General features: G+C 43.6%; 1 protein-coding gene across 2 annotated transcripts in view; it reads left to right on the top strand.

Moving 5' to 3' along the window:
- Positions 1-26,157, top strand: part of rrm1 (ribonucleotide reductase M1 polypeptide) — a 52,571-nt gene that overhangs the window by 10,253 nt on the left and 16,161 nt on the right. For both annotated transcript variants that reach the window (XM_073044420.1, XM_073044419.1), the window contains 9 exons: positions 1,843-1,882; positions 13,488-13,650; positions 14,618-14,759; positions 17,009-17,092; positions 19,143-19,304; positions 20,410-20,489; positions 20,837-21,038; positions 24,222-24,371; positions 24,829-25,050. In XM_073044420.1, the coding sequence (XP_072900521.1) occupies positions 1,843-1,882; positions 13,488-13,650; positions 14,618-14,759; positions 17,009-17,092; positions 19,143-19,304; positions 20,410-20,489; positions 20,837-21,038; positions 24,222-24,371; positions 24,829-25,050 (1,245 nt within the window). The remainder of the gene's footprint in view (positions 1-1,842; positions 1,883-13,487; positions 13,651-14,617; positions 14,760-17,008; positions 17,093-19,142; positions 19,305-20,409; positions 20,490-20,836; positions 21,039-24,221; positions 24,372-24,828; positions 25,051-26,157) is intronic.

The raw sequence follows: 26,157 nt of genomic DNA, 5'->3' as shown, positions 1-26,157 counted from the left end.
TGCTGAATGTCCACCCTGAAGATGGCCTTGTTGTGGCAGAACATGTTGGATTGGGGATAGGAATTGAAATGGTTGGCTACTAGGAAGTTTTGCAGTTTGCAGGTGGTACAGAGGAGCTTGACAAAACAGTTCCAATGATGGTAGAAGGTTGTTTCAGACTGAAGCCCTGTGACTGAGAGGATTCTGGGTCAGTGCTAGGTTAATTGTTTCAGCTATATTAATTATTTGAAAGTACAAAGCATGATTGGTAAGTTTGCAGATGATATTAAAATGGATTGTATATGGACCATGAAGAAGGTTATCTGATCATGTAATGGATCAATTGTAATTGTAATGGAGGTGTGCATTTGGCGAAGCCAAATCCAGATAGGACTTTCACAGTAAACGCCATTGCCTTGGGGAATGCTGTGGAGCAGAGAAACTTTGGAGTGAAAGTACATGGTTCCCAGAATATGGAGTCACAGGTAGACTGGGTGGTGAATAAGGCTTTGGACATGCTGGCGTTCAAAGTAACTGTGAGTGGTAAGTTTTTTTTCCATGTATGCCTGGAATGTGCTGCCTGGGGTAGTGGCAGATGCAAGTACATTAGAGGCTTTTAAGAGGCGTTTGGATAGGGACATGGAGGTAAGGAAGGTGGGGGGATATGGACACAGTGTAGGGATTAGTGTTTGGGTGTTTTTAATTTGCTTTTTTAGGTGGCTTGGCACAACACTGTGGGCTGAATGACCTGGTCCAGTGCTAAACTGTTCTGTGTTAAATTTATTACCAAAGTACACATGACACCATATACAGTACAGCCCTGAGATTCATCTTGTGGACATTCACGGTGAATACTAGAAGCATAGAATCAATGAAAGACTGCACCCAATGAGTCAGACAAACAATTAATGTGTAAAAGACAACAATCTATGCAAAAATGCAAAATAGAAAAGAAGTATAAATAGGCAACAAATATCAAGAACTTGAGATGAAAAGTCCTTGAAAGCAAGTCCATAGGTTGTGGAAACAGTTTGGTGATGGGGCAAGTGAAGTTGAGTGAAGGTATCTCCTTTGGTTCAAGAGCCTGATGGCTGGGGAGTAATAGCTGTACCTGAACCTGGTGGTGTGAGTCCAGTCAGGGCACTAAGTATAAAAGTTAGGATGTCAAAGTGTGATTGTACAGGATGCTAGTGAAGCTGCACTTGGAGTATTGTGTTCCTTTTAAGTCGCTCTGCTGCAGGAAATCTTATTAAACTGGAAAAGTGCAGAAAAGATTTACAAGGAAGCTTAGGGACTGAGTTACAGGGAGAGGTTGGACAGGCTAGGATTTTATTCCTTGCAGCATAGGAAACTGAGGGGTGATCCTGTAGAGTTGGGCTCATAAAAGAGGATGAACGCACTGTCTTTTCCCCAGGGTTGGTATATCAACAATGAGAGCGCAAGTTAAGATGAGAAGAGAACAATTTAAGAGGAACCTGAGGGTTTTTTATTTAGACATGGATGCCTGGAATGTGCTGTCTTGTGGTAGAGGCAAATACATTATAGGCTTTTAAGATGAGTTTTTTTAATGAAAAGCTGGTGTCTATGTGAATATAGTGGTAAAGACAGGTGTAATATCAGTTCAGAAGACAGTTGGAGAAGTACATGGACTGGAAAAGTTTAAAAGGTTTCATAAAAAATGGCAAATGGTGCCTTGATCAGTTAGGCTGAAGGGCCTGTTCCTGTTCTCTGACTGATTTGTAAATACTGGAAAATGGGGCCTTGATCAGCATGAGTTAGTTGGGCTGAAAGGCCTGTTTCCGGCTGTGATTGATTTGTTGCAGTGCCCTTGTGTGATGTCTTCTTCCTGCTGTTTCTTCACAGACTTTAGAACGTTCTTATCTGCTCAAGATCAATGGCAAAGGTATGTGTTTTCCAGGTGCACTGATTCCTTTCACATTCCGAAGATGTATGGTTAGGGTTATGAGTATGTTCATGTTGAAAGCATGGTGGTCTGCCCCAACTCGTATTCTGACTAGTTGTTGGTGCAAAACAGCGCTGTGTTTTGTTGTACATGTGGCAAAGCTAGCCTATCTTTATATTTTTAACTTTTCTACAGAGAGAGACAGGCAGACAGAAAAGCTAATTAGCTTTACATCTGTCGTAGGAAAAAAGTTATTTAATGTTACAGCAGGGCATCAGAAAGGTTTAAGGTAGCGGTTGCCATCCAGTCGATCTTTGAGACTTTCCTGGTAGATCCCGGGGGAAAAATGAAAAATGTGCACCGGGCAGAAAAGACCGGAAGTAAAACCCGGAAACAACCTCTCCCCACAAACAGCTCTCCACAGCGGGAGCACCACTACATCACCATTATCCTAATCCAGGGGTCACCAACCTTTTTTGCACTGCGGACTGGTTTAATATTGACAATATTCTTCTGGACCGGCTGACGGGGGTTGGGGAGAAGGGTGTTAAACATGACCGGAATACAGCGATACTCGAAGGAGGTTCCTTATGTCCAGTCTATTCTTCAATTTAGTTTACGTGGTTATCTGCACTTGCTTCTGTCCTGCTTGCTCACATTTTTTCCGCTCAAAAAAACTCAGTGGGTTTGTCTAAGTGCGGGTTGCTTGGACTCGAGGTACGGAAGCAGTTTTGAGGGCTTCATTACCTCATTAGACGCTCCGGGCCCGAACTCCAGCCTCCCCGCCTGCCCACCGCCCTGGTCAGATGCAGCTGGCCGTGGGTGGGGTGAGAGGACAAGGTAAGGGCTGGAGGGCCCCATGCCGGGGTCGTGGCGGTCACAGTCCGGACAGAGCGAGCGAGGAGTGCAACAGGGTGTGTGCCCGCCCCTTATAGATAGGTAGGATCTATTGGCCAACAAAAGTTTGGCTTGAGGGATGACTTTCAGTAGATCGCAGCAAGGTAGCTGCTCTGCTACTTACGAAACCCTGAGCCCGAATTAGGTTGCCTGCGAATATATAGCACCGGGTTCCCCACGAACATTCTGTGTGCTAAACAGGTTTAGAGGCAGTGCCCATCTGTCTGCGCTCCAGGCCAGTCCAATGGTACTTCTCGCTGGCCACACGAGGCGGCCGGTTACCTGAGACCAACTAGTGATCCCTGGCACGAGGGTGTCACTGCGTTTAGGCAACTGATGACCTTGTGTGCGTTCAGTTCAACAGTGAATAACAGTGACAGGGAATGAGGAAAGGTGCAGCTGACTCATATCATTTCATATTGGCAAATGATATTGTTTCCTCGTGGCCCGGTGGTTGGGGATGGCCGTCCTAATCAACATCAACCTAACTTTATAATGTTGTTACGCCTGGGCCCCAACTCTGAGGGGCCGAAGGGTACAAAATGGCCCCCTCCTTTTTGAGAATCACAAGATCGCTATTAATTCAGGTCAGGAGACCCAGGAAATGAGAGAAAGACACGCAGAATCCACAAGGGGTTTGGAATGTCCTGGCCCCTCAGTGATACAAAGCCACGGGAAACGGCCATTGTCTCTTGGAGACGGAATTGTGTATTGAGCACTGAGCTAGTCATTGACGTCCTCAAGGAATGAGCAACGTGGGCTGGTTGGGGGATGGCATCCTCCCCAACCTGATTGACATCTGAGACCCAGTGAGTAAGGATAAAAGAGGGTCTGGGGAACAACCCCTCAGACGCACCAGGAGAAACGCTAGAAATCCCGTGACAGCGTAATATCACGTGGTGGAAAGCCCACGTGTGTCCTTTTCCATTTGCCTCGGAATTGGTGGGCCTCACCACGGAAGAACGGCTTTAGCTAAAAAGGAGAAACCAGCCCCAACGACATTTTGAAGGATCGACATCATAAAAAGGAAAAACGGGCAAGTTCTAAAAAATCGTCTCTCTCTCTCTCTCCACCCAAAAGCTGCAGCCTGAATGAACTTGAGTGACTTTTATATTTCCATCGGACAATACATTATCCCCTAGACAACGATAGAGCTATTTCTTGTTGATTGTTATTATACCCGCGCTTTTAGATTTAGTATTGACGACGTATATTATCTGTATGTTTGCATTTATATTATTTTTATCAATAAATACTGTTAAAGATAGTACCATCAGACTTCAACGGACCTCTCGAGATTTGATACCAAATTGGGAGGCCAGTGAATCGAGCTTGTAAGTCCAAACTTGGATCTGGTATACGCGGGTAGCCAGACGGGAAACCAGCAGAGATGGACGTGGATGAATTTATAGAAAACCCGACTCTGGAGGCGCTAGAGGCGGCCACCAAATCGGACTTGATAAATATGGCGAAGGGACTGAACCTCGCAGAGGTGAGGTCGTCAATGAAAAAGCGGGAGGTGCGAAGGGCCATAACTCAGTATTATATTGGGAAGAATGTGTTTGCAGCTGAGGTATTGGAAAATATCCCTGAAAAGGCACCAGCTAGTGGGACGGCTCAGTTAGAGTTGGAGAAATTAAGGTTGGAACATGAAATTAAATTAAAGCAGCTGAGAAAGAGAAAGAAAGGACCAACAAGCAAAGGGAGCATGCGCTCCAGCTAAAGGAGTTAGAGGTGAAAAGGGAGCAGGAGCTCCAGCTAAAGGAGTTAGAGGTGAAAAGGGAGCATGAGCTCCAGCTAAAGGAGTTAGAGCAGGACAGAGCTGAGAAACAAAGAGAGCATGAAATGCAGTTAAAACATCTGGAAGCAGCTGAGAAAGAGGGAGAGAGCTGAGAAAGAAAAGGAAAGAGCCGAGAAGGAGAGGGAGGCAGAGAAACAGAGGCAACATGACTTGGATATGGAGAAGTTAAGGCAAGAGCGAAGAGCTCAAGGGTCAGACCAAGAGGAGCGGTTTAATGTTAGTCGGGAGTTGAGGGTAGTACCTCCGTTCGAGGAGACGGATGTTGATAGTTATTTCTTGCTTTTTGAAAAGGTGGCAGTGAATCAGAAGTGGCCCAAAGAGCAGTGGGTGGTGTTGTTACAAAGTGTGTTAAAAGGGAAGGCACAACGGGCATATGCGGCGTTGTCCATGGAGGAGGAAGAGTCTGAGAATTATGCCAAAGTAAAGGAGGCCATTCTCCGGACTTACGAATTGGTACCTGAAGCATATAGACAAAAGTTCAGAAATTTAAAGGAAGGGTGGAATCAGACGTATACCGAGTTTGCCTATGAGAAGGGTGTGCTCTTGGATCGCTGGTGTACAGCAGAAACAGTGGAAGAGGATTTTTGGCGTATCAGGGAGTTAATTATGATTGAGGAATTTAATGGTTGTGTTTCGGAGGATATCCGGATGTATTTGAATGAGAAGCCGAATAAGTCCATCTCCGAATTTGCTAGGTTCGCAGATGAATATGCCCTGACCCACAAGACAAAGTTTTCCTCAAATAAAAGTTACCAGAGAGACCGTGGGAACGATAGAGAAAGCCCGCCGGCTGAGGCAGAGGTCCCGCTGGGAGCTAGTGGTAAGATTGAGGAGAGGCAAGACAGCCAGAGATTTCCGGGCTTGACCTGTTTTAATTGTGGAAAGGGGGGACATATTGCATCTAGGTGCTTTGCTCCGAGGAAGGAGACAGGAAAATGGAAAGCAGCCGTCCCTATAGGATGTGCCGTGGTGATCAGTAAATCAACAAGAGAGCCCTGGGTAGACAGAGTAAGCAAAGGGTCTGAGACTTGTATGTCAAACGGAACCGTGTCTGTGAGAGAGGGAGACCCACCAATTCCCGTGTGGATCTGGAGAGACACGGGAGCTGAACTGTCATTGATTAGCAGTAAGGTACTGGATTTTGGTGGCAAGACGAGAATGGTAGCTGTGAAAGGAATAGGAAAAGGGACAGAAACGGTGCCCTTGCATAGGATCATTATGAATTGTGAGCTGGTATCTGGACCAGTTGAAATGGGGGTGCGATCAGAATTCCCGAGAACTGACGCGGACGTCCTTCTGGGTAATGATTTAGCCGGTGGTAAAGTTTGGTCAGCAATGAAGCTAACGAGACAGCCGGTGGAGGTCCCGCCCCTAGATTCCAAGATCTATCACTCGCAGCATGTCGAGAAAGGCAGCTGAGAACGAGAGCAGTTTAAATCCGGCCAGTATCGATTTGGCCGAGACGTTTTTACCGACCCTGTACCACAAGGGTTTAGAGCATAGGTGTCAAACACAAGGCCCGCGGGCCATATCCGGCCTGGCGTACAATTATATCCGGCCCACGAGATCATTTTAGATCGATCTATTATTTTAATTATTAATGGCCCGGCGATATGAAGCGCTGATAACACACAAACTACAGATCCCATAATGCAGCGCAACAGCTGCCGATAGGCTACCCGGGAACATTCCCGCGTCAAGCGTCTGTTGCTGTATACAACGCTATTCTGAAGTCAAAGCTAACCCCTAACATGCGAAGAGAAAAGTTGATTCTGAAAAAAGAGTCTTTCAAAACCGATGGTTTGCTGAGTATATGTTTACTGACATTGCCGGTAAACCCGTGATTCAGAGTTTGCCGACATTCCTTATCATACAGAGGTGCGTTGGCTGAGTCGGGGAAAAGTTCTCAATAGAGTTTTTAAGCTCAACAAGGAAATCTGTCAGTTCATGGACAGTAAAGGAAAAGACTCCACAGTTTTGCGGGATGAAAAGTGGAAATGTGAGTTGGCATTTCTGGCTGACATAACAACACATCTCAGCGTCTTAAACCTTCAGCTCCAGGGACGTGACCGCATGATCACTGACATGTATGATGCAGTGAAGGCATTTCAAGTGAAGCTGCTCTTATGGGAGACACAAATGCACCAGTGCAACTTGCCTCATTTTCCCTGTTGCCAAGTAATGTTGAACCAGGTCGGCGCAATGATGTTCCCAAATGCGCACTTTGCTGATAAACTGAGCGCACTGAGTTTGCACGGCGCTTTGGTGACTTTGAAGCACAAAAAATTAATTTCAAGCTGCTTCGCAACCCATTTGCCGTCGACGTGGAAACTGCACCTGTACAGATTCAGATGGAGCTGATAGAGCTGCAGTGTAATGGGACACTAAAGGCAAAGTACGATACTGCAGGGCCCGTACAGTTTATTCGCTCCATTCCTGAAGCAATGCCTCAGCTCCGTCTACATGCTGCTCGAACCTTGTGCATGTTTGGTAGCACATATCTGTGTGAGAAGCTTTTCTCAGTGATGAAGATTAACAAAACATCACACAGGAGTCGTCTCACTGATGAACACCTGCAGTCCATCCTGAGAATCTCCACAACACAGAACCTTACACCAAACCTAAACGAACTTATTGCCAAGAAAAGATGCCAAGCATCCAGCTCTGACAAAACGGCATAAGAGCAAAGAAAACTGAGTGTTTTGATTTGTTGTTGTTTTAACTTTTGCTGAAAAGCCCCCCACAAATTTTCAGGGTTTTTTTGCAGCATGCTCATATTTCTAACTTGTATAATACTGACAGGAGATATTTTTATGGAGAGCAAAATATTTAAGTTATTTAAAGTTTTAGTTTATTTTTTCTGGAATAATATTCCTGTCTGTTTTTATTCATATTTATGTTCAAAAAATGTTTAGTTTTAGTGTGTTCAATAAATGTTTATCCTGTTCGGCCCACGACCTAAAGTGTGCTTTGAGTTTTGGCCCCATGTGCAATTGAGTTCGACACCTCTGGTTTAGAGGGTGGTAAAACGAAGAGTGGTAAAGTGAAAGAGAGTAAGGGAGAGGAGGTAGACCTGCCCTTAGCGAGGAGAAAATTTTTAGAGGCACGAAATAAAGATGAGAAACAGATAAAGCTGTTAAAATGTCCAGGGTTGGACATGGATGATCTGTCTGGTTTGGCAGAACTGTTTGAAGAAGTTGAAAATTCTAAAGGTGTTCCCGATAATGAAATGAGGGCAGTCCTAGATGAAAAGGGTGCCCTTACCTTGAAGAAGTCTGCTGGGTTGGCAGATGAAGTTGTTTCAGCCCGCGGGGTGGAGTTTACTCCGGAAGGGAGTTGCCCAGAGAGTAGCTGGGAGGATCAGGGAAATTTAGAATTTGAACAGGGTATGGGTGTTGAAAGCCTGGAAGAGGCAAATGTCCCGTTTGAGTGTGTCCAAGATGTGGATGCACATGGTACTGAACCTAGTAATGGAGCTCAGAAAAAGTCTGAGGTATTTGATTCAGTTGAAAAGGAATGCAGTCCTTGTGGGTCAGATGGACTTAGTTCAGTGAAGAAAGGGTTAACCTTGGTAATAGTGGGAAGTGAGAGTTCCCAGGTGTTTGTGCTCGAAGGTGTGTTAAAAGTTAGTGAGGAGACAACAGGTGGTGAGGTGAATATTATTATTGAAGGAAAAGGGAAAAGTGTAGTTTCCAAATCAAATGAAGAAAATTTAAAGTCTGGATTGATGTCAGACGCAGCAACCAGGCTACCGAGACAATGGCTTGGTACCACGGTGCCTGTAACTCAATTACAGATTGAGTTGGAAGGTAAAGGGGCCCCACACGCTATTGTTATTCCAGAGTGTGGTGTGAAACAGCAGAATTCGAAATGTTGTTTGAACAAAGAGGGATCGCTGGTATCGAGACCCAATAGCCTCAGGGGTCCTGAAGAGAAAACTAGCAATTTGTGTAAAATTAAAGAATTGTGTGGAAATTCGGAAAATGGTCTAAGTTTGGAACACATTGTTGATAAAATAACTCCTATGAAAGGAGCGGGCGAAAGCCTATTTCGCCAGGGTGCACAAGCTCACCACGTGGGAATTAACCGGAAAAGAGGCGAGGGTTAATGGGACGCCATTTTTAAATAGCAGAAGCTGGTTTTAAAGGATTTTGACAAAGCATGTGAATAATAAAGACAACCCCCATGGAAGCCTGACTGTTAAGTTTGAAAGTAACATAAAGATTAGTATTTGCATGAACTTTTGTAGTATACCTGTAAGCTAAGATCACAACCCTTTAGTTTTTGTTTGCTAAAGAAAATAAGAAATAAAAATAGGTGGTTATTAAATTGGAGTCTGATGCTACAAGACTTTAGTAAGGTACAAGATGTTAAGATATTAAAGGCAGTGACAATGTAATCGGTAACTATCTAGATGCTGAATTGAATGTATAACTGTATTACTCTGTAGTGGAAAAAAACTTTTGTATTGTGTTGGATTCTAAAATCCTGTAAGACTCTGGGTGTTACGCCTGTGCCCCACTCTGAGGGGCTGAAGGGTACAAAGTAGCCCCCTCCTTTTTGAGAATCACAAGATCGCTATTAATTCAGGTCAGGAGACCCAGGAAATGAGAGAAAGACACGCAGAATCCACAAGGGGTTTGGAATGTCCTGGCCCCTCAGTGATACAAAGCCACGGGAAACGGCCATTGTCTCTTGGAGATGGAATTGTGTATTGAGCACTGTGCTATTCATCGAAGCCCTCAAGGAATGAGCAACGTGGGCTGGTTGGGGGATGGCATCCTCCCCAACCTGATTGACATCTGAGACCCCGTGAGTAAGGATAAAAGAGGGTCTGGGGAACAACCCCTCAGACGCACCAGGAGAAACGCTAGAAATCCCGTGACAGCGTGGCAGCACGTGGTGGAAAGCCCACGTGCGTCCTTTTCCATTTGCCTCGGAATTGGTGGGCCTCACCACGGAAGAACGGCTTTAGCTAAAAAGGAGAAACCAGCCCCAACGACATTTCGGATCGACATCATAAAAAGGAAAAACGGGCAAGTTCTAAAAAATCGTCTCTCTCTCTCTCCCCAACCAAAAGCTGCAGCCTGAATGAACTTGAGTGACTTTTATATTTCCATCGGACAATACATTTATCCCCTAGACAACGATAGAGCTATTTCTTGTTGATTATTATTATACCCGCGCTTTTAGATTTAGTATTGACGACGTATATTATCTGTATGTTTGCATTGATATTATTTTTGTGTATTTTTATCAATAAATACTGTTAACAATAGTACCATCAGACTTCAACGGACTTCTCTATCTTTGCTGGTAAGTGACCCAGTTACGGGGTACGTAACAATGTAGACATCCCACCTCTCCTGGAAGTTCCGGGAGTCTCTGGCATATTGACGGCGGCTCCCTGATGCCCACAAATTATATACAATATCCTGGAAATCGATATTTTAGAGAGAGAGAGAGAGAGAACACCATGGAAGTGTGTTCCAAGAAAAAAAAAATAAAACTTACTTCACCCCAGACTGCACTGAAGTGTCCCCCTGCTTAATAGGGGTCAAAAATAATGACAGTGTTGCTTGCTGCACTGATTGCAACAGTGACTTTTCCATTGCCCGTGGTGGGTTAAAATGTAAAAGACATGTTGAGGTGAGTGTAACAGGTGTCATTTGTTCATTATCATAGCTAACGTTATGTAAACTAGCTGGCTAGCTGCTAAGGAGCTACTCGATTGCAAACGTTCCACCTCTCCCGGGAGTCTTCCGCAAATTGAAGGTGCTACCTCCCTGAAGTGAGTTTTTGCAGGGTGGGATGTCTGATAATGCTCACATTACAACACTTCTCCCCCTTTAAATTCCAACAGTCCCCAAATGTAAAAGAACTGGGAAACAAAAACCAGTGGTGTCACTAGCTTGCGTGCCTCTGAAACTTATACTAGTGTCTTAGTAACACTTTACCAATACAAAACACCTGAAAAATGTGACAGGTTCAACATTCAGTCTAACAAAGGAAACTGTCCATTCAAATATTCAGTCTGTCAGGAGGTTTGCGAGGGCGCTGTGCTGCAAAAGATGAAAATGATTAAATCTAAGTACAGGAGCTACCTTACTGACAGACACCTCATGGACTGTCTCAGACTGGCAGTCTGTAGTTATGAGCCAAATTTCAGCAAACTAGCAGAAAGTATTCAGCCCCAGTCATCACACTGAGTGCAACAGTCAATTTTTATTCATTTATTTTTCGTGTTGAAATAAAGTTAAATAGTGAAGCATAGAATTAAAGTTGTTGTAATGTGAGCATTATAAAAACAAGTAATACCAATTAAGATAATGGTAACATAGCAACACTCCTGCTATGGAAAGCCGCCTGCAAAGATAGACTTCTTCTGGGGCTGCGGGGTTCCACTTCCGGTCCCTTCTGCCCGGTGCGCATGCATGTGTCTAAACAATTTAGTAGGTTGATCTTGACTTTCAGTAAGGCCGAGGTAGGGGATCTTGGGCTTAAAAAGGTTGGCGACCACTAGTTTAAGGTAATGGAAAGTAAATATTGTTTAACATAGAAAAGCACAGTACAGATCCTCCTTCCCCGTGATGCTTTCTAATTCAGGCAGCATCCTGGTAAATTTCCTCTGTACCCTCTCTAAAGCTTCTACATCATTCCTAAAATGAGACAACCAGAACTGAACACAATATTTCAAGTGTGGTCTAACCAGGGTTTTATAGATCTGCAACATTATAACCCCTCTAGTCTTTAACTCAATCTCCTTACTAATGAAGGCCAACACAGCATACATCTCAACCACCCTATCAACTTGTGCTGCAACTTTCAGTGATCTATGAACCCCAAGATGGCTATGTTCCTCCATGCTGTTAAAATTCCTGCCATTAACTCTATATTTTGCCTTCAAATTTGGCTTTCCAAAGAGAAGCACTTCACATTTTTCTGGATTGAACATTCTGCCCAGCTCTGCATCCTGTCAATGTCCCGTTGACAACCTTTTACACTATCCACAACTCTACCAAACTTGATGTCATCTGCAAACTTATGAACCCACCCTTCCACTTATTTACAAAAAGGAAAATTTTGTTTGATCACTGTTCTTTGAAGACAGGAACAGCTTCTTCCCCTCTGCCATCAGATTTCTGAATGGACATGAACACTACTTCACTTTTTTACACTACCTGTTTATTTTTTATATATACTTATTGTAACATGGTTTATAATTTATAGCTTTTGTTAAGTATTACAATGTACTGTTGCTGCAAAGTAACAAATTTCACAATATATGCCAATGATATTAAAGCTGATAACCTGGGAAGAGAAAAAGGAGCCAGTTGTAAGATTTCCAGATGGTGTTCGACAAAGTGTCACATCAAAGGTTATCGGGGAGCATAAAGCATGACAATGTTGTGGAATAATTCTGCATGTCATTTCCAGTGCATGTGTAAAGGAGAATGAAATAATTGTTCCTCCAGATCTGATGCAGCATAAAAAACAAATATAAATACATAAGAATAGATTGTACGTATACAGAATGGTACAGGAGTGTCTACATCAAGTGACTGTGAAAGGGAATGATAAAGTAATGGTGGTTAGGGATGTGGGTTAGTGGGTGGAGGTGTTGATCAGCTTCACTGCTTGGGGAAAGGAACTGAGTCTGGTGGTCATGGTGTGAATACGATGTAGCCTCCTCCCTGATGGGAGTGGGACAAACAGTCCATGAACAGGGTGGGTATGTTTTTGGCCCATTTGATTTTTGTGGAAAAGCATTTGCCTTTTTACAAGGAACAGTAGGCATAAATGTTTTTTTTTAACTGGCCACCCTGATATAATTAATGGTGTGTCACAGGGATCTGGGCCAGTCTCTTGAGTTTTACAGTTTTGGTAAATGATCCGGGTGAAGCCACTGATGGTACAATTGCTAAGTTGGCTGATGACACAAAGTTGGAAAATGGGAAATGAGGTCATGTGAGGCTATAAAGGCATGTAAGGCTTTTAAATGAATGGTTAAAAATCATTAACATGGGGGAAAAGAAAACCATTCTAGATTGGCAGGAATAAGTAAACAAGAATCATTAGCTACATGGTTATGAAGGATGTTGACAAGCTGTTCCACTGCAAGGGAAATTGAATACAAAAGCTGGGAGGTGGTGCTTCAGTTATGTAGGGCATTAGTGGGCAGCAGCTAGTGTAGCAATTAGCATAATGCTATTACGGTGCCAGTGACCTGCCACTGTCTGTAGGGAGCTTGTGTGTTCTCCCTCTGACAGAGTGGGCCTCCTGAGTGTTCCAATTTCCTCCCACATTCCAACGATGTACAGGTTAGGATTATTAGGTTTATTAGTTACATGGGTGCAATTGGGCAACCTGGGCTTATTGGACCACAGGGCCTGTTAGTGTTGTATTTCTAAACAAATACATAAATTATAAACATTCAGTTTTGAGTACAGAATTGTTTTCTTTAAAGAATGATGTAGCGGTGTTGGGGGCAGTTAATTGGACTAATACCTGAAATGGTAGGTTGTTGTATGAGGAAAAGCTGGGCAGGATATGTTTGTATTCACTGGAATTTAGAGATGAGAGATCTTGATTGAAGCATCAGATCCCTAGAGGGACAGAATGGAGAAGATAATTTGCTTTTGTTGGTCAATCCAGATTTAGAGGTTCAAGGCAGATGCAGTGAAGTATTTTCACAGATGAGCCTTTCAAACTTTGTTTCTTTCTGTGAGGAAGAAAATATTTATATGTTAAGGCAGTAGTAGATGCATATCGAATAACCAATGAACTTACAATGCAATTGGCTGTATCTTCAATGGTAAAGCAGATTAGTGTTGAAAGACCTTTTGTTCCTCCTCCTTTGTATATTGGTATGTTGGTCCATGTTTGATATGTACTGTTGTTTTCTAGTGGCTGAACGGCCCCAGCATATGCTGATGAGGGTCTCCGTTGGAATCCACAAGGGTGACATTGATGCTGCCATTGAAACTTACAACCTGCTGTCGGAAAGGTGGTTCACTCATGCCTCACCCACCTTGTTCAATGCTGGCACCAACAGGCCCCAACTCTCCAGGTACCTGCTCCTTGGTTCCAAGGCTTGAGCACTCATCTCCGCCATCAATTCCACCTTCCCAGAAGTACTTTTGATCTCATTATCATTGTCACTATTGAAGAAGGCCTCCCTCTGCAGCTTTCCCCAACATTCACTCTTTGAAATTTCCTCTCAATCACACAAGACTCAGCTACTGTCTGGAGTTACATTAAAACAGAACAGTACCAGGCCCTTTAGCCTACAATGTTGTTCCGATGTTTTGACTTGCTCCAGTATCAATCTAACCCTTCCCTCCTGCGTAGTCCTCCATTTTTCTTTCATCCATAGGGTGCCATGGTAGCATAGTAGCTAGAGCGGCACTATTGCAGTGTGGGCTTTGGGAGTCTGGAGTTCAATTCTGGCATCATTTCTAATAAGTTTGTATCTTCTCCCCATGACTATATGGGTTTCTTCCCATAGTCCAAAGAATGGAACAGTAGGCTAGTTGATCACATGGGTGTAATTCGACAGAGTAGGCTCACTGGGCTGGAAGGGCCTGTTACCACGCTGTATGTCTCCATAAATAACTAATAAATCCAGTGTATTGTGTACAGAATTGGATTCCATACTTATGTAAATATGTTAGGGGCAGTTAATTGGTCATTGTAAATTGTCCTGCCATTAGGCAGGGTTAAATAGGTGGGCTGCTGGCAGTGTGGTTTGTTATGCCAGAAAGGCCTGTTCCATGCTACATCTCTAAATGTGCCTACAGTATCTGTTTCTTAAATGTCCCTAATGTATCTGCCTTCACAACCATCCCATGCACCATTAAAAAAGCTGCCTCTCAATCCCTCCATGCTTGCTTCCAATTGCCTTAAAATTATGCTGCCCCCCCCCCCCCCATATTAGCATTTTCATCCTGTGACCGATCTATCAATGCTTCTTATGCACACCTGTCAAGTCACCAGACTGTTGAAACTCATTGCTTATCCTTCTGCTTGACTTGTAGCTGTTTCCTGCTTTCCATGAGGGATGACAGCATTGAAGGAATTTATGACACCCTGAAGCAGTGTGCTCTGATTTCCAAATCCGCTGGGGGCATTGGTGTTGCCGTGAGCTGCATCCGAGCTACAGGAAGCTACATCGCAGGCGTGAGTATTATGAAGAGTTGGATTTGTGTAAATCCACCCATCGAGGTCCCTTGGAGGCAGAACTGCTCTCCTAGACCAAGACTATCAGTACCTTCAAATCCATGTTTCCCTAGAACTAGAGAGTCTATTAAGCAACAATGCTGGGGATGAACACAAAAGCTTGTCTCTCAACCAATGTTTGCATAATTCAGGTTCATTTATTTATCATGTGTACATTGAAACATAGCAAAATGTGTCATTTGTGTTGACAGCCAACACAACCAAAGGATATGCTGGGGGCAGCCCATAAATATCACCGCACATTCCAACGGTAACATAATGTGCCCACAATGCTCAGCAGGACTACTTGGAACATATAACATCAAGGTGACAAAACAATAACAAAACAAGCCCCTTTTTCCATCCCATTCTCATCATTCTCCCCCCTCAATCTGGGATGGGCCACCTCTGGGCCTCCAACCTCCAGTGGTCTTTCAAACGTTGGGCTTCCAACTTCTCCAGAGGATTCACAGACATCTAGGCATCCTATAAAATTACTCAACACTCCAGCTTTGGCTTCCTTTACATTATAAATCATACAGCACAGAAACAGCCCTTCAGCCCAACTAGTCCATGCCAACAAGATGCCCATAGAAGCTAGCCACATTTGGGCTATATTCTTCTAAACATTACCTATCCATGAACTTCTCCCAAATTCTCCACTTTCTCTGACAGTTCATTCCCTATGCATACTACATGTGGCCCTAGTTCTAATCCCTTCATTTCCTAGTTGGGCTTCAGGCCCTAGGATTCTTTTCATATGCCTCCTTTCTAAGATGCCATAGACCTGTACAGCTTGGAAACAGGCCCCATGGCCTAACTTGCCTGTGACAACCAAGTTGTCTGATCTATTCTATATCACTCTAAACTTCCTATCTGCTCGAATGGCTTTATTGTACCTGTCTGTACCAGCTTGTTCCATATACCCACTGCCCTGCGTGGAAAGCATCGACCCTCAGCTGGCAAGTCGGGGCTTGTCACCAGTTTTCATTTTTTACATGCTCCAGCAAGTGCATGTTAATGCTCCTGTCACTGCAAACCATATGGGTCCATCCGAAGGTGTAGTTGTTCGTCTATTACTACATTTTTTATAATCGCAAGATGCTAAGATTTGTCATTTAATTTGGCTTTTTTGACACTGATCAACAGAAAAGACTCTTGTGTCAAAGTGAAATTAATTTTCTACAATTTTGTCTAAATGTATTACAATTATTAAACAAAATAATTGCAGAATTACTTGCCCCCTTCAAGTCAGTATTTAGTAGATGCACCTTTGGCAGCAATTAAACCCTTGAGACTGTGTGAATAGGTCTGTATCAGCTTTGCACATCTGGAAATTGTGAATTTTTCCGCCCATTCTTCTTTGCAGAACTGTTGTCAGATTGCATGGGGATCGTAAGGGAACAGTCCTTTTCAAGTCCAACCACAAATTCTCAACTGGATTGAGATCTGGACTCTCACTTGGCCGCTCCAGGACATTAACTTTGTATTTTAGTCGTTCCTGTGTAGCTTTGGCTTTATGCTTGGGGCCATTGTCTTGCTGGAAAATCTTCTCCCAAGTTGCAGTTCTCTTGCAGACAGCATCAGGTTTTCCTCCAGGGTTTCCCTGTATTTTGCTGTATTCATTTTAGCCTCTCCCTTCACAAGCCTTCCAGGGGCTGCTGCAGTGAAGCATCCCCACAGCATGATGCAGCCACCACCATGCTTCATGGTAGGGATGGTGTGTTTTTGATGTGCTTGGCTTATGCCAAACAGCACATTTAGTCTGATGGCCATAAAGCTCAATTTTGGTATCCACAGATCATAGAACCTTCTTCCAACTGACTTAAGAGTCTCCCACATTCCATCTGACGAACTTTAGCCGAGATTTCATGTGAGTTTTGTCATCAATGGCTTTCTCTTCACCACTCTCCCATCTCAGCCACTGAAGCTTGTAACTCCTCCAGAGTTGTCATAGGTCTCTTAGCGGCCTTCCTCACGAGTCCCCTTCTAGTGCAGTTATTCAGTTTTTGAGGATGGCCTATTCTAGGCAGGTTTACAGCTGTGCCATATTCTTTCCATTTCTGGATGATTGACTTAAATGTACTCCAAGTGATATTCAGTGACTTGGAAATGAGTTGAATGATAACAGGAGCTTGATTGAATGAGTATTAAAGTTGAAGCTTGACCTATGGTTCTGGGTGACCCTTAATGACTCCTTGTCATTTCAGACCAATGGAAGTAGCAATGGCCTTGTACCAATGTTGCGGGTTTACAACAACACTGCACGTTACGTGGACCAGGGAGGGAACAAGGTAAGTGTTGATGTGCCTGGTTCAGCAGAATGATGTAGCTGGATTATGGGTTATGTCTCTGATCTCAGAGTAATTCAGAATTTGGAGGTATAAGGGAGCTTGGGAGACCTAGTGCAGGTTTCCTTGAAGATCAGCTTGCAAGTTGAATTAGTAGAAAGGAAGGCTAATGCAATGTTAGCACTCATTTCAAGAGGTCTAGAATATAAAAGAACATGAGACATAGGAACAAAATTAAACCGTTTGGCCCGTCAAATCTGGTTTGCCATTCCATCATGGCTTATTTCCCTCTTGATCTCATTTTTCTGCTTCTAACCTTCGATGCCCTGACTAACCATGAACGTACCAACCTCCGTTTTAAATATATCCTATGACTCTGCCTCCACAGTAGTCTGTAGTAATGAATTCCACAGATTGGAGAGGGTGCAAAGGTCCCAGGAATGAAGAAATTAACACATGAGGGATTGATAGCTGTCGTCCTGTACTCACTGGCGTTTAGAAGAATGAGTGGGGATCTCATTGAGACCTACTGAATTCTGAAAGGCCTGGACAGTAGATAACCATATAACAATCACAGCACGGAAACAGGCCATTCCGGCCCTCCTAGTCCATGCCGAACTCTTAATCTCACCTAGTCCCACCTACCCGCACTCAGCCCATAACCCTCCACTCCTTTCCTGTCCATATACCTATCCAATTTTACCTTAAATGACACAACTGAACTGGCCTCTACTACTTCTACAGGAAGCTCATTCCACACAGCTATCACTCTCTGAGTAAAGAAATACCCCCTCGTGTTTCCCTTAAACTTTTGCCCCCTAACTCTCAAATCATGTCCTCTCGTTTGAATCTCCCCTACTCTCAATGGAAACAGCCTATTCACGTCAACTCTATCTACCCCTCTCAAAATTTTAAATACCTCGATCAAATCCCCCTCAACCTTCTACGCTCCAATGAATAGAGACCTAACTTGTTCAACCTTTCTCTGTAACTTAAGTGCTGAAACCCAGGTAACGTCCTAGTAAATCGTCTCTGCACTCTCTCTAATTTATTGATATCTTTCCTATAATTCGGTGACCAGAACTGTACACAATATTCCAAATTTGGCCTTACCAATGCCTTGTACAATTTTAACATTACATCCCAACTTCTGTACTCAATGCTCTGATTTATAAAGGCCAGTGTTCCAAAAGCCTTCTTCACCACCCTATCTACATGAGACTCCACCTTCAGGGAACTATGCACTGTTATTCCTAGATCTCTCTGTTCCACTGCATTCCTCAAAGCCCTACCATTTACCCTGTATGTTCTATATGGATTATTCCTGCCAAAATGTAGAACCTCACACTTCTCAGCATTAAACTCCATCTGCCAACGTTCAGCCCATTCTTCTAACCGGCATAAATCTCCCTGCAAGCTTTGAAAACCCACCTCATTATCCACAACACCTCCTACCTTAGTATCATCGGCATACTTACTAATCCAATTTACAACCCCATCATCCAGATCATTTATGTATATTACAAACAACATTGGGCCCAAAACAGATCCCTGAGGCACCCCGCTAGTCACCGGCCTCCATCCCGATAAACAATTATCCACCACTACTCTCTGGCATCTCCCATCTAGCCACTGTTGAATCCATTTTATTACTCCAGCATTAATACCTAACGACTGAACCTTCTTAACTAACCTTCCATGTAGAACTTTGTCAAAGGCCTTGCTAAAGATGTTTCCAGAAAAAGGACACCCTTTTAGAACGAAGATAGGAATTTCATTATCTAGAGGGTGGTGAATCTGGAATTCATTGCCACAAATGGCTATGGAGACAAAGTCATTGGGTTTATTTAAAATCAAAGTTCTGTTTGGAAGAGAGCTTGTTTCCAAAATGCATGTGTGTACTTTGAAATGTCTACAGTTAGATCTGTGAGATGACCACTCTGAACTGTACCTGATCAACTTTGGCTTTAGTGTCTTGTATTCTTCCCACTGCACTCCCCAGCAAGTTGTGCTGCAAGCCATCTGTCTAATCTGAATTCTGTGCCCTCTGCAGCGCCCAGGTGCCTTTGCCATCTACCTGGAGCCCTGGCACATGGATGTTTTTGACTTTCTGGATCTGAAGAAGAACACAGGCAAGGAGGAGCAGCGAGCTCGAGACCTCTTCTATGCCCTTTGGATACCAGACCTCTTCATGAGGCGAGTGGAGAACAACCAAGTGAGTGTCCTGACTCAAGAGAATTTGGGAAAAGGAACAAAATCTGACTCCTGAATCGAGTAACACAATGGTTGTTGGTACTGATTTACATAAGATAAGGTGACCTATGGAGAGACTCATTTCCTTAAGCATCTCTTTGATTTGACTTGGCTTAATACTTTGCAATTGATCAAGCACTTTTCTGCTGACGAGGGCAAGGAGGTTCAGGAGCATGAAGTCGCATGCTCAACGTTTTATGACCAGCTTCTTCCCCTCTGCCATAAGATTTCTGAATAGATAATGAGCCCATGGACGCTACCTCACTTTTCCCCTCTTTTTGCACCACACACACACACACAATTTATAGTTTTTATTATAGATTGCAAAACAATGAATTTTGCCCTAGTGCCAGTACAGGCCCTCTGACCCATGATATTGTGTCAATATTATAAATTCTCTTAAGATCAATCTAACCCTTCACCTCTACATAGCCCTCCATTTTTCTGTCATCCTTGTGCTTATCTAAGATTCTCATAAATGACCTTAATGTATCTGCCTCTGCCACCAGCCTCTGTGTACCTCTGACATCCCCTTGTACCTTTAATTATCTTAAAATTATGCATGTCATTTAGTAGTTCATTGATTTTTATCATTAAGGCACTGGGGCAAATTCCCCTTCTGTTCCAATAGTACCTGGATTTGTCAGACCTGGGAAAGGAAATAAGAATTTAACACTTGGAGGGACCCCACCAGCAGTGCAAACCTCCCAGTCATAACACTTGCAAAATGCTGGAGGAACTCTGCAGGTCAGGCAGCATCTATGGAGAGGAATATAGAGCCAACAATTTGGTCTGAGGTCCTTCCATCAGAACGCAATTGGATGTTGCATTCTGGGCAATAGTCCAAATTTCGAATGCTGCTTAAGCTCAAGCATTTGTGCTTGTCCCACAGTGCTGCTGCAGTTGTCTCTTAATATTAAACTGATCTGTGCTGGTATAGCACTGTGACAGAATCCCAGTGGGTGAAATGCCTTGTACGAGTAGGATGAAGTCTTTGGTTAATGAGCCAAACTGCCTGACTGAAGTGAAGCCTTTGCCTGTTTGCTCATTGTTCCCTGATTTTGCAGGACTGGTCCTTAATGTGTCCCCATGACTGCCCGGGCTTGGATGAAGTTTGGGGAGAGGAGTTCGAGGCCCTCTATGAAAGGTAAGGAAGCCCTTCCTCCCACAAATCATAATGTGATAAAGATCAGACAATCATTGTGACATTCTTTGAAGGATAAAGGTTTTTACTGTATATTCTGATAAAGATACATTGCTGATTGGCTCAGATGGTCACTGTTAGTCACTCTTGCTTGTTTGCCTGGCACAACTTTGACATTGTGGCTGAAATTGTTAAATCAAGCTGGATGGGAAGTACATCTCAGCAATGAGCTGCTGTTTTTCAGCCATCCCTTTAATTTTGATGTAATCTTCTGTCTCCACATCCCTTTACTTACCACCTCACTCTGACCAAACTGCTTCACCTGTAGTCCTCTTGTCTCTTCCCCACAGATATGAGAAAGAGGGCCGTGCACGCAAGGTGGTGAAGGCACAGCAGCTGTGGTATGCTATAATTGAGTCTCAGACAGAGACGGGAACTCCTTACATGCTGTACAAAGATGCCTGTAACAGGAAGAGTAACCAGCAGAACCTGGGCACCATCAAATGCAGCAACTTGTGTACTGAGATTGTGGAATACACCAGTTTGAATGAGGTGAGCCCAGTGCAAGATTAGAGTCAATCTGTAAGCATCTACCAGTGCTGCCCCTTTCTGGAAGTGTCTTCCTTACCCCCTCCCCATCAGTGCAGTGCTGTCCTCACTTCCTGCTTCCTCCCCCCACCCCAGTCAGTGCTCTACTTATTTCCTGCCTTCATGGGGCCAGCTTTAGCCTCGGTACATTTAGTGAGCACAAGCTGCTAACTGGTGTTGATTGAACATAGAACGATATAAGAGAATGGTGCCTCCTACCTATGTATAGTGTTTATTGACTTCAATACAATCATTCCTCAAAGATGGTGGGTAAATGTCCTTATTGGGTTTCAACACCTCCCTCTATAACTGGATCTGAACTTCTTGCCAGAGAGATCTCAAACGATATCTCTAGCTCTCAAGCTGAGCAATGGCACACCCAAGGCTGCATGCACAGACCGCTGCTGTTCACACTGCTGATGCATGACTGTACTGCTAGATCCAGCTTTAACCACATTAAGTCTTTGGATGACACAATAGTGATTGACCTCTTCAGCAACATTGAGTGCATGCAGAGAGGAGGTAAAGCAGCTTGTGGACTGGTGTGAACACAACTTGAGTTGCAGGACTAGAGGTAATTGTGGACTTCAGGAAAATGCTGCTTGACCACTCCTGACTGCATATCAATAGCTCCTCTGTAGAAAGTGTCATGAGCACCAATCGTCTTGGTGTACACATCAGATGATCTCATCTGGTCCCTAACACCATCTCTTCAGTGAAGAAAGGCACTACGCCTAAGTTTCCTGAGGAGATTAAGGTGAGTGAGGTTCCCTGCCCCCATTCTAACCACATTTGACTGGAGCACCATTGAGTGTCCTTACCATCTGTATTACCATGTGTATTGAATTGCAAAGCATCTGACCATGAGACCCTAGAACAGATTGACGACTGCTGAGGTCTCCCCCACCCCCATTCCAGGACATATACCAGAAGCGCAGCGTTTGCAGAGTTCTCAGCATCATTAAAGACCCCTCCTATCAGTCCTACTATCTCTTTAACCTCGGGCAGAAGGTACCACACTATAGGACTGTTAGGCAGGGTAATAGCTGCTTCCCCCAGGCTGAAAGACTTGTGAACACCCAGTACACATTATTTATAACAGCTCCAGTAATAGGAATGCTGTTGTATATTTAACTAGATGTTGTATATACTTTGTCAGCTTATACGTCTATAAAATATTTGTATCTGTTGATATTATTGTTAATATTTGTAACAATGTACTACTTTTCACCTTGCTGCCTGAGAAACATCGTTTCGTTTTACGGTATACAGTTGAATGACAGTAAACCTGAACTCAACACAGGAACAGGCCCAGGCTCGAGCTCTGCCAACCATGATGCTGAATTAAGCTAAGCCTACTGGTGTATCACCTTACCTCTTCCTTGCATATTCATGTGTGCCTTCTAAAAGCTTTTTAAGTGTCATGAATTCGTTTGCTTCCACCACTTCCCCTAGTAGTAATCATCACACTCATCTTAAAGGAATCAAAGGCTCATTTATTATCAAAGTATACAACTCTGAGATTCTTCTCCAGATAATCACAAAACCAAGAAAAAGCCCCCTCCCCAGCACAAAACACCGCAAGAATATCAGCTTCAAAAATCCCCCTACCACCGCACAAAAAAAACAAGAAAGAACCAGTGAAAATACAGAATTTTTTTTTAAACTTATAAGGCTGGGGGAAAAATGTCCATTGTCCAAATACGTATCCAATATGCAGAAAGCCTCGGTTACATTTTCTGGTCAGAGTAGCAGGTCACACAGTCTCTCTTTGGCAGCAGAGCGATCCCAACAGTGATCAAAAGGTAGGCGGCTGGCACTCCCCTTCTGCATTCCCCTCAATGTTTCAGTCTCCCTCGTTGCTTTAATTGATGAACAATGGAAGCTTTAGTTGGTGAAATGGAGTCAAATATCGGTTCGCTTCCTGTCCCACAGCTTCCTCGTCTCAAGGCTCACTGCCACCTGGAATCCTTTTTGAGACAGCAAAACGCTGGATCACCCTAACAATCTCCATACTGCAAATCAGTTCAGAAACACATTCAAAACAAGTAACAGATGTAAAAGACGTAAAAGAAGTGAAATAAATAATTTTATCTATCCAGAAGGCGTTGACCATAGGAGCGTTGTAAGCAGGTACTATCTTGACCACTATTAAGCTTCCCCTTCCCCCTTCTCTCCTTAAAGCTCTCTCCTTTGGTATTTGATATTTTATCATGGGAAAATGACAAACTACTCTTACAAACCTGTATCAGATTCTCCTCAGCTTTGACAAGAGAAAACAATGCAGGATTTTCATGTTCAAGTTCGCATTTAGGTGTCATTCAACCATGTACATGAACACAACTAAATAAAACTGCCTTCCTCTGGGGTCAAGGTGCAAAGCAGTACGTGCTGTCCACACACAGCACACAGCATAGTTATGATAGCAGGAAATAAGTTAATATGGACCAGGCCCCTGAGTGGCATGGCTTGTAGATCGATGGTGCATGGGATGTTACCCTAGAGCCATATCTCCATAAGTACTAGATGCAGCAGTTCTTCTTTCACAAGCTAGTGCTGTCGCAGACTTACACAGCCCAGCTTGTCCTCCAACCTCTTGTATCTAACAGCTCCTCTCCAGAGCTACCTCATCCTTCCTCTAATAGAGATGACCAAAATTGCACTGAAGGAGGAAGATGTGACTTGATTGAGGTATACAAGATGGTGTACATAGTGGGCAGTTAGGGACTTCTTCCCAGGGTGCAAATGGCTAATACAAGGGGTCATAACCAGGTATTCCGAGGGAAAATGTCAGAGGCAGGTTTTCTACACGGTGTGTGGACAGGACTACCTCGGGTGGTGATAGAGGCAGATACATGAAGAACATTTAAGAAGCCTTTGAATAGGCACATGGGTGATAGAAAAATGGGAGTCTTTGTCGGAGGGAATGGTTAGATTGATCTTTCAGCAGGTTCATGCGATGAAGAGCCTATATTGTGCTGAAATGTTCTATGTTCTAACACTCCAAAATGAGCTAACCAGTGTTTAATCCCAGCAAAAAAAAACACTGGCTAGGTTGTACTTGGAGCTGCTCATTGTGGGCTTCTCATTTATCTGTTGGTGATTCCCAAAGTTGATGCAGCATCCTGGTTTGCTTATTACTGGCAGGTGGCAGTTTGCAACTTGGCTTCCCTTGCATTGAACATGTATGTTACTGCCGATCGCACCTACGACTTCAATAAGCTGGCTGATGTCACACGGGTGGCCGTTAAAAACCTGAATAAGATCATTGAAGTGAACTATTATCCAGTTCCTGAGGTAAGTGCAGAGAGATGTCTGTGCTGGATCTTCTGACTTGATCATGTAAATGTGGAGGCAAGTTAGTCTTTGTTCCAAATGATTTGAGTTGGAATGTTTCCTTGTAAAGTTGTTGCTGTATTTGTCCATGCATATACAAATGCATGCACCTTTATTAGTTATACTGCATGCTAACAGACCCAACAAGCCTGTGCTGCCCAGTGACATCCATGTAATCAATTACCAACCTGTACGTCTTTGGAATATGGGAGGAAACCCACATGGTTACGGGGAGAATGTGCAAACTCCTTAGACAGTGGTGGAATTGAACCCAGGTCACTGGTGCTGTAATTGTATTACGATAACTGACAATAGCGCCGACTCTCTGATACTGGCAAGTGAATTAACTGAAGAAGCAATTGCAGTTGTTGCTTTGTGTGACTAGGCTGCCCTTTAAATTACCTCTTTTCTCTTGCAGGCAGAACTCTCTAATAAGAAGCACAGGCCGATTGGAATTGGAGTTCAGGGGCTAGCAGATGCCTTCATCCTGATGCGATATCCCTTTGAAAGCGAAGAAGCTCAGAACCTCAACATTCAGATCTTTGAGACCATTTACTTCGCAGCCCTGGATGCCAGCTGTGAATTGGCTAAGGAGCTGGGTCCTTACGACAGTTACAAGGGGTGTCCTGTCAGCAAGGGGGTGAGCATTTTTTCTGGGAGCATTACCATTTCTCTATTCCATCAGGCTGCTCTTATCACTGATGCTTAAATTACCCAGGTTACCTCTGGCCTTCATTTGTATCCATGTGGATTTCTGACATAGACTTGTAACACAGAAATGGGTTCCTTGGTTAACTCACCCACACCAACTAATGTCAAACTAAACTATTTCCATTTGCCTATGTTTAAGCATATTCCTCTACATCATGGACTTGTCCAAATCACTTAAACATGATTGATATCTACCTCTACCACTTCTGTATATACCCATTGCCTTCTGTGTGGGAAAAACTTGTCCTTCAGGTCTTGTTCAAATCTTCCCACTCACCTTAAACCTATCAGCTCTAGTTTGAAGTGGTCCTATCCTGAGAAAAAGACTGACCATGCACTTTATCTCCATCTCTCAAGACTCTGGTAAAACAGTCCCAGCACTGCCAGTCCTGATAACACACCCCTGTGAGTCTTCTGCTAGTAACAGTGAGTCTGTTCTTTAATTTAGAGTTAATCTCCTTCCTTTTGAAGTTGACGTTGTTTGACTTCAGTTACCCACGGACGTGTGACAAGCTACCTTGAACATTGCAGGGTCTAGATTGGTCCCACCATGACATTTGAGGCATATGAACGATTAGTGGCAGTAGACTGGTATATCAGGCTTTTGATGAGTCCCACCAAGGATATTTGAGGCATATGAACGATTAGTGGCAGTAGGCTGGTATATCAGGCTTTTGATGGGTCCCAACAAGGATATTTGAGGCATATGAACGATTAGTGGCAGTAGGCTGGTATATCAGGCTTTTGATGGGTCCCACCAAGGATATTTGAGGTGTATGAACACGGTAGTGTCAGCAGGCTTGTACATTTGCATTGGTTTACTTTTGTTTGATTAGGATTTGTTTGGAGGAAGTCTTAACTGTATCCTGATCATGTACATACAGCTCTCTAACAGGCCCTTCGGCCCAATTTGTCTATACAGACAAAGATGCCAGTCCCATTAATCACTAAACCTTTCCTACTTGTGTAGCTGGCTGGCTGTATTATAGAAGCTGATATTGTACCTGTGTCTAACACTTCCTCTGGTAGTTCATTC

Source organism: Hemitrygon akajei, chromosome 4, assembly GCF_048418815.1.
Source record: "Hemitrygon akajei chromosome 4, sHemAka1.3, whole genome shotgun sequence".
Classification (NCBI taxonomy): domain Eukaryota; kingdom Metazoa; phylum Chordata; class Chondrichthyes; order Myliobatiformes; family Dasyatidae; genus Hemitrygon; species Hemitrygon akajei.
This window is presented reverse-complemented; position numbering and strand designations above follow the sequence as displayed.